The sequence below is a fragment of the Colobus angolensis genome, unplaced genomic scaffold, assembly GCF_000951035.1.
Source record: "Colobus angolensis palliatus isolate OR3802 unplaced genomic scaffold, Cang.pa_1.0 Scaffold550, whole genome shotgun sequence".
NCBI classification, from domain to species: domain Eukaryota; kingdom Metazoa; phylum Chordata; class Mammalia; order Primates; family Cercopithecidae; genus Colobus; species Colobus angolensis.
Window position 1 is genome coordinate 77,922 of NW_012119044.1, and position 9,596 is coordinate 87,517.

General features: G+C 39.8%; 1 protein-coding gene across 4 annotated transcripts in view; it reads right to left on the reverse strand.

Annotated features, from left to right (window-relative positions):
• Positions 1-9,596, reverse strand: part of LRMP (lymphoid-restricted membrane protein) — an 84,209-nt gene that overhangs the window by 48,848 nt on the left and 25,765 nt on the right. For 3 of the 4 annotated variants that reach the window (XM_011961441.1, XM_011961442.1, XM_011961440.1), the window contains exon 1: positions 6,892-7,738. Coding sequence is in view for 1 of the 4 variants with exons in the window: in XM_011961439.1 (XP_011816829.1) it covers positions 6,892-7,054; positions 7,498-7,612 (278 nt within the window). In the remaining 3 variants the exon portion in view is untranslated. Of the gene's footprint in view, positions 1-6,891; positions 7,739-9,596 lie in introns of those variants that run through there. The other variant, XM_011961439.1, reaches the window with a different exon arrangement.

A 9,596-nucleotide genomic window follows, 5' to 3' on the forward strand; every position in this document is an offset into this window, starting at 1 on the left:
GGTGGCTCAAGCCTGTAATCCCAGCACTTTGGGAGGCCGAGACGGGCGGATCATGAGGTCAGGAGTTTGAGACCAGCCTGACCAACATGGTGAAACCCTGTCTCTACTAAAAATACAAAAAAATTAGCCAGGCGTAGTAGTGCACACCTGTAATCCCACCTACTCGGGAAGCTGAGGCAGGAGAATTGCTTGAACCCAGGAGGTGGAGGTTGCAGTGAGCCGAGATCAAGCCACTGCACTCCAGCTCTTGGTCACAGAGCAAGACTCCATCTCAGGGGGGAAAAAATGTATTTCTAACCTACAAAAGTCATTTAAAATTTATTTCTTATTAATACTTAGGACTCTGGTAAAGATGAACATTTTAAAAAATTCTGTCTTAACTGTATTAAGAAGGAAGGCCCTGTCTTCCTTCTGACCTATGTCTAAACAATAGAAACCAAAGCTATAAGAAGCGGCCATGATGTGTTTCTGAAGGTCGTGTATCTCCAAAATACAAATTCAGAATATTGTCTTACAATTGCCAATGAAGCCGTGTTTCAGAAGCAATGATGAGTTAGTATAAGATTGTCTCAATTGCCCATCTGCTTGCTCACCAGGCAATCTTGGTTTTAGAAACAGTCTATCTCGAAGCATTCAAATGGAAAGCCTTATTTCAACAGATGTTTTGTGCAATGTGTAGCAACTGTTTCCATATTTTCCACATGGCAAAACAAGTTGGCTTATGACCACAATTTGCATTCACCTTTGCATTCTGCTTTACATGTTTGGAGTTGGACCTGTAACGCCTCTAGAACAAATACATGCTTCATATAGAAGGAGGTAAAACAATGGCCACTGTATCCCCTGCTGTTGCCATCTGCCAGGTAGGATGGGACCAGGTGTCTTGGATGCATTGCCTCTGAAGAAAGTTGAGACAAAGCAACTTTCTAAATGACTATGCAATGAGGTCTCAGGCAAAGGCCCTACAATTAATTGGCTGTTGAAAATGAAAATTATAACATTATTAGAGCCGTAATCATGTTAGCTATCAACGATGGATGATATTTATAGAGTACAGGACTTGTATAATACTATCTATATGTTACTGGAAAAAACCTCATGTTCTATAAAATTGTATATTAAAAATATCAGGGTTCATTAAAGAACCTCAGACTAAGATCAACTATTCATAGCACATATCTGTCAAAGGACTTATATCCAATAATAAAAGGACAGAAAACTCAATTTTAAAATGGGTGAAAGACTTAGACACTTCACAAAGAAGATATACAATGGCCAATCAGCACATGAAAAAGGGCCCAACATCATTACATCTGAAAAACATATTAAAATCACAATGAAATACTCATTTAGTAGAGTGGCTAAAATGACAAAGAATGACACTACCAAATACTGAAGATGTGGAACACTTAGAACCTCCCACATTGCTGGTGGGAGCGTTAAATGCTATCAACACTCTTGAAAACTGTTTGACAGTTTCTTAAAAAGTGAGAGTCACAGCTATGCTATGACCTAACAATTTTACTCCTCGATATTTATTCTAGGTGAAATAAAAACTTATGTGCACACAAAGACTTGTACACAGACGTTCATAGCAGCTTTGTCCACTGTAACCCCAAACTGCATATACTGCAGATATCCAATAACAACAGAAAAACCAATCAAATTTTGGAATATTCATACAAGGAAATACAACTCAACAATAAAAAAATACTGCTAAGAAACACAACCTAATCCTATTATGCTGACAGGAAAAAGACCAACACACAAAAAAGTACATACTGTGTAACTGAGTTCTAGAACAGGCTAAGCTATCAGACCAGTGGTTGTTCCTTAGGGTGCGAGAGGTGGGGGCGGGGCATTGACTGGGAAGTTGCACAAGGGAAGTTTCTGGGGTGATAGAAATTCTGTGTTTTGATGTGTATTTATCTACCTTGTTGAATAGCATACTTGAGATCTGAACATTTTATGACATGTTAAATATACTAATAAAAAAGAAGTTGGGCCGGGCGCGGTGGCTCAAGCCTGTAATCCCAGCACTTTGGGAGGCCGAGACGGGCGGATCACGAGGTCAGGAGATCGAGACCATCCTGGCTAACACGGTGAAACCCCGTCTCTACTAAAAATACAAAAAATTAGCCGGGCGAGGTGGCAGGCGCCTGTAGTCCCAGCTACTCGGGAGGCTGAGGCAGGAGAATGGCGCGAACCCAGGAGGCGGAGCTTGCAGTGAGCTGAGATCCGGCCACTGCACTCCAGTCTGGGTGACAGAGCAAGACTCCGTCTCAGGAAAAAAAAAAAAAAAAGAAGTTAAAAGTATAAGAACAAAATAATGCAGGGATTATGAAATAGGGTTAGGAAGAAACCACTAAAAAAATACATGCAGCCGGGCAGAGAGGCTCACGCCTGTAATCCCAAAACTTTGGGAGGCTGAGGCAGGAGGATTGCTTGAGCCCAGGAGTTTGAGACCAGCCTAGGCAACATTGTGAGATCCTATCTTTACAAAAATTTTAAAAATTAGCCAGGCATAGTGGTGCTCGCCTATAGTCCTAGCTACTCAGGAGGCTGAGGCAGGAGGATCACTTGAGCCCAGGAGGTTGAGGCTATAGTGAGCCATGATCCCACCACTATAGTCCAGCCTGGGTGACAGAGCAAGATCCTGTCTCAAAATAATATAATAATAATAATAATAATAAAATCTATCTGTCTACCTACTTACCTATCTGTATGTATGTGCAACATTGTAACCAGAGTACTAACAAACACAATTATTGAATTATTAATACTAAGAAGATCACATGCATCATCAGACACGTATCTTTAAATGTCTCGCAGGATATTAGAAATATACAAAAACAAGAGTGTGGAAATGCCAGTGATGCTTTCACTAGAACAGTGTTGGTGGGGTGAGAAGCAAATGCAGATGGAGACAGCGAGGCTAACAAGGTGAACACAGGAAGGAGTATGGCTCTCCAAGGCTGGGGCAGAGCCCAGAGTGGCTCTGGGGAGGGAGGCCCAGGTGCAGACACTTCTTTTTAATTTTCTCAGAATAAAGCTGAAAGGGTTCCTGTTGCCTGTTCAGCAGCCAAACTAAGGGCTTTTTCCTTTCCTGAGGAAGGTGAGAGTTCTATTCCTACCAATCCAGATCCAAGTCCCAAGAAAATCGTGAATGAAACAATATAACTTCTATACTATATAACCACAGCATTTCCCATTTACAAATCACAAATGAGATGATTCATGTTATAGAAACGTGTTCTAGCAGAACACAAATATCAACTATGGCCAAGTGTTAGCTACTATTTGGCATTTATTATGTTATTTATATAATTCACAACAACTGCATTTAACAGAAGAAGATACTGAAGCTCAGAGAGGCAATGTAATTTGCTCAACTTTACCCAACCACTCTTCTGTAGACTTTGAGTGAGAACACAGGTTTGTTAATTTCAAATCCCATGTTCTTAATCATTATACTATACTTCCCAGATTACTTCTCCATATCTGCATTTTTCATTTGGGAGAACTTGGGTCCCTATCCCATCAGAGTTGTTGAGCAAGCCATATTTGGCTGTGGTTTTCTCCTTGGCCGTCATCCCAAAACCTTCTGTCTTTAAGTATCTCAATCACCTGGATCCCTGCGCCCGCCTTCTTTGGCTTATTTCCCTCCTGTTTACTGACTGCTTAGGACACGGCTTTCATCCTGAATCCATGCTCCAAGCCCTAAGGGTTTTACCTCTCCCATACCTCCTGCCCTCCATGCTAAGAATAGCAAGCTAGAAGAGTGTTTGCAGTGATATCATCTAGGTGAAAGCCTCCTCTAAACGATGAAGTTCTTATTTGAACATAAGAAATTATGCTATATTGGAGCTTCCCAGGATCTCTCTTCAAGCAAAAATTTGTGATTCTTAAAGGTAATTCTCTCATTGTCTGTTAGAGGACTGACTCCATGAAGATTTCATGTCAGATGGGAACAAGAGATGGTGAATAGTAAGGGGGTGATAGTTTTGGATTGTATCAATTAGTCAATGATCTGTGTACATCAGATTCACCCTAATATGTTATATACACATCCTATAAGCTTTTAAACATTTCCTTTGTAGGTGAATTCATATCCTTTGTAGCGACATGGATGAAGCTGGAAACCATCATTCTGAGCAAACTATCGCAAGGACAGAAAACCAAACTCCACATATTCTCACTCATAGGTGGGAATTGAACAATGAGAACATTTGGACACAAGGTGGGGAACATCACACACTGGGGACTGTCATGGGGGTGGGGGATGGGGGAAGGATAGCATTAGGAGAAATAACTAATGTAAATCACGAGTTAATGGGTGCAGCACACCAACACGGCACATGTATACATATGTAACAAACCTGCACATTGTACACATGCACCCTAGAACTTAAAGTATAATAAAAAAATTCCCCTTTTAAAGCAAACACCAATTATAATCCAGTCATGTATATATTAACAAGATACTTAGATATAAGCAAAGTTTAGACGCAGAAGAAAGAAAATATATCAGTAACCTTTCAAGCAGTTGAACGGTTTTCACAGCACATTTCTTGAAGGACATCATGCACATGAATTGCCCCATAAATCACCCCAGTTCTGATGGCAGTTGAAAACTTGAACAATATTATGTATTCAAGATAAAGTTCAGGATTTCTGATCAAATGTCATATATAAATTTCCAGTTCTAGTGTGAACATTATGCACACTGATCTGAACATTTGAGCCAAACCAGCTGCATCCCCACACAATGTGCTGATGCAACTTAGATGGATCAGAAAACAATTGTCTGAAATACTTTGTGAATTTATTAAACTAGCCAGAGAGTTTCAGAAAAGCCAAATAGATATAAATATGTTTTGTTTTCTGACTCAGAATCAGATGTCTGACTCAGAACTCAAACAGCATGGGGTGGCAGTGGTCACGGTGGGATGTGCGTGGACGTGTTTGTGTGATAACTGTACTCACTGACATTTGTTCGCAGTCTATCTGGAACATCTGCTACACAGACCATTTTGAAAATATGTGCTATCTAAATTTCCCTCTTCTTTCAAAGATTGAATTTAAAGGGCATTGTTAGAAAGATCATAAGCAAATGGTCATACAAGCAAAATCCTGATTTGTATGGGTTTTTTGGGCAGCAGAAGATACAAGTAACAAGTAAGGGATTTCATAAATCTGGACAGCTTATAAATAACTCAAGACAGAAAGGAAGCGTCCACTTTACTTTATCCAGGCAGAAAAAAATACACGTATTAACCCAGGGCAGCTTTCATATTCGGCTTTTAAGTGTATTTGAATCTATTATGCTGTGAAGATAAACTGGGAAGACAGCAACAGCAAGTTCATAATATCAAGAACGTGTGCTTTGGGATAAGTTAGAAAAGTTAGCTCTTCAAAGAAAATACTGCAAGAAAGTCATAGTGAGGAAGGGGAACAAATTAGCAGTTTATAAGACTCAGATTTAATATTGATTTAATCAAAAGCCAAACTGGAGCAAAAGAATAGTCCTGGGCACAGTGTCTGAAGGAGACACACCTCAAACCAACTTCGGAATGCCTGGTGATTCATGTCTCAACATGAACAGTTCTAATCACAAAGGAACCTTCTCCAGTGCCCTCTGAGCAGTAGTAAAATAATACACAGACTATGTAATTCAAAGACTTCCTTGCTAGCTTAACAGAGTGAATCACAATATTTAGAATTATTGAAAACTGGCAACTTCATAAAGGTTTAAAAATTATGACAATAATATGTTGAACAACCATTGCTATTTTGACATTTTATTTATTTATTTATCTATTTGTAATTTTTGTAGAGACAGGGTTTTGCCACGTTGTCCAGGCTGGTCTCAAACTCCTGAGCTCAAGCAATCTGCCCACCTCGGCCTCCCAAAATGCTGGGAGTACAGGGGTGACCCATCGTGCCCAGCAAACCATTGCTATTTTAAAACTAGACTATTTCTTAAACTCCTAAATAGCTTTCTCAGATAATAGTAGAAAGGGTACAATAAATCCAAAACAAGCACAAGTCTGAAATTTTTCATCTCTAGCCTACCTTAAGCTTATATTTAATTGTTTATTTCTCAAACCAAATAACTTTCTATAAAAAGAGCATTTATACTGCTATAACAAGAAACTGGCTGAACAAAAGCAATTGTCTGATAAATGACTAAATAAGTAAGGTTTATTTTTACCATATTATGTTTCTAGAATGAAACAATTTTATAGCTAATCTGACATGTGTAATGAGACAATTGTCTTCTCACATAAATCTCTGGTAAATGTTTATACACTTTTGGGTAATACAGAAAAAAGACAAATATTCCAATTTTTAAAATGCAAAATATGTATGTAGAGGATGCATTAAAACTTTAAAATAATTTTCACACATGTTTGATATTTTGATGAACATTTAATTCATAATCATTTTGCCCAATCCCCCAAAATTACCAAAGAAAATAGATAGGCAAGGCCTTTTCTACCATATGAGAGGAAAAAACTAGCTAATAAAATCAGAGAATAATATATAACAATTTGCAAGTTCAAATATACCATGCATACTAGATTTTTCTCCTTGTTTACTTTTAGAAATTTTGAGAAGTTTTATTTAATTTTAAAAGAAAAAAGCAGCCACAGACAAAACCAGCTTATAATAAAAAAGCAAAAAGGGAAGTTAATGGTTAAACCCATGCATACACCTAGCCACTCAGCAAACCTCTCTGAAAGCCTCACAATATTGCCTTCTCAAACCATTTCATTGTCACAAATTCAGGAACGATATCCTAGCTGTAATCTAGAAAAACATCTGTAGTCCTATGCCCCACCTCAGGGTGAACAAAACCTGGGGCATAAATGAAAATTTGCTACTCACTCTTCAGTTTCCTTGTCTTCTGCTGAAGTGCCTGGCAAGTGTTCGATAATTCAGTATTTATAGTTTGAAGTTTCCGTTGTTCCGAAATTGCTTCCTCTAATTTATGCAGTAAAGACGTAGCTTTTTCACTGGCAGAGTGGGCTTCTCGATCTCGATCCTTGCCCTGGAGATGAACAGTTAGTACTGGGTTGTAGCAGTGTGGCCAGGAAAGAAAGCAATGGAGTGCTCACTCTTGTGATGCAGGGGAAACTGAAAATGTGTTTTTCTTCTCAGGGAAGTGATAAGCCTCTCCTGAACTTCTGCAAGTCTGTGTTTGCATGGGCTTGGTATGCCTGAGCTATTTCTACAGCGGTTGAAGTCCTGATATGTCAAGTTGCCTCTTTCTGCAGAGTCGCCTCTTTCATCAGCAGGCTGTTGACACCGCCTCTCTCACAACTCCCCCTTTACTTCCTCTGCTCACTGTTAGTCGCTAGGGACTGAACTTGCAGTTCCTCTTTGCTTTCTTTTTTGTTTGTGGTTGTTGTTCCTCCTCCATTTTTATTTCATGGTTTGCAGGGCATCTGAGGAGATGTCCCCTGAATCTAATGTAGCCATGAGCCACCCTACCTGCTCCTTCGCATCCTCCAGCCATTGGCTGGCTTCTTGGAGTCTCTTCCCAAGGATGCCTTCCTGGTTGACAGCATCTTCTTGCAGTTGTTTAATGACTTCTAGTTGTTTCTGACTGGAGTTAAAAAAAAAAAAAAAAAAAAGTCCAAACCACAAGTCGTCAGTGACATTTCAACTAAGAGTCACCCTGTGAAACTGTGACAAATTCAAACTTAACACCACTTCCTTAGAGATCAGAGGAAAAAGTGAAAGTATTTACATATAAATGCTTCACAAATATAAAATCTTACGCAAAGCGTATTGGTCGCTTAGCCTGACACCCTCACTTTACAGATAAGGACTTCTAGTTTCCTCTTTTACATTGGTGTGTTCAGTTCCCACCAGTCGCATTCATAGCACTTAACATCAGTTGCCAGTTGCTCAGAAGATGGCTCTACAATGAGGTCAGGGTGACAGGTGCAATATTTACACATCACAGCTCGCTTTTACAGAAAAAGAAAGGAATGGGGTAAAGGTGGGGGGAGGGAAAAGAAAAGGAAAGAGAACTTTGTTTCATGACCTTAAACTTTCTCCTTAAGGGTTGCCAATCATAGTATAAGCACATGCCACGAGCACAGGAAGGACCGCCCCCAGGCACAGATGAAAGCTGGCGGTTGATATTTCTACTTTAGTCCTCTCTTTGCTGAAGCTCTTCTCCCTACCACCCTTCCCCAACACAGATCTCATGGTGCCATTACATTACACCTCATTTGGGTCCAATTCTATAGAACATGTAAAAATGCACTTACTCTCTGTTAGCAGATGAGATTATTTAATGTGTGTTACATGCCAGCACATCAATGATTATCTGGAAACAATTTGACTTGAATATGGACCTTAACTCAAAGTAGTGATAAATGTCGGGAGTTGCAAAACAACAAGGAAGACACTGTCAGCTGTAGGCCTTGTGCATGCCTCTCAAACGTTAACATTTAGTCAGAATGCCACTGCACACTGGCACAAATCCAGCCCTGGTTTCAAGAAGGACCACGTGAGAGGCAAGAATGTTCTCACAGAATGCTTACCATACTGGTAAACAAGTAAACAAAATCCTAAGCAAAAATAAAAACTGGCCGGGCGCGGTGGCTCAAGCCTGTAATCCCAGCACTTTGGGAGGCCGAGACGGGCGGATCATGAGGTCAGGAGATCAAGACCATCCTGGCTAACCCGGTGAAACCCCGTCTCTGCTAAAAAACACACACACACACAAAAACTAGCTGGGCGAGGTGGTGAGCGCCTGTAGTCCCAGCTACTCGGGAGGCTGAGGCAGGAGAATGGCGTAAACCCGGCAGGCGGAGCTTGCAGTGAGCTGAGATCCGGCCACTGCACTCCAGGCTGGGCGACAGAGCGAGACTCCGTCTCAAAAAAAAAAAAAAAAAAAAACTGCCTATATCACCACACATTCCACTGAGCATCCTTCAACAGCTTATAGTTGTCACTCTCTCTCTCTCTCTCTCTCTTTTTAACTGTGGTAGGAACATTGAACAGGAGATTTACCCACTTAACAAAACTTTAAGTGTACAATACAGTGTTAATAACTACAGGCATAATGTTGTACAGCAGATTTCTAGAACATCTTCATCTTGCATAACTGAAACTTTATACCTATTGAGTAGCTACTCCTCATGTCCCCTCCCCTAGCCCCTGGCAACCGCCATTCTTCTTCTATTTCTATGAGCTTAACTGTTTGAGATACCTCAGATAACTGGGATCATGCAGTATTTGTTGTTCTGTGACTCACTTATTTTACTTGGGATAGCGTCCTCCAGGTTTATCCATGTTGTCATATGTGGTAGAATTTCCTTTTTTTTTTTTAAGGTTGAATAATATTCCCTTGTATTTATATACCAAATTTTCTTTAATCATTCGTGGACATTCAGGTTGTTCCCAAATCTTGGCTATTGAGAATAATGCTGCAATGAACATGGGAATGCAAATAGCTCTTCCAGGTCCTGATTTTAATTATTTTGGATAACTACCCAGAATTGGGGTCCCTAGATCAAATGGTGGTTTAATTTTTAATATTTTGAGAAAACTGTCACTTTTTTTTTTTTTTTTTT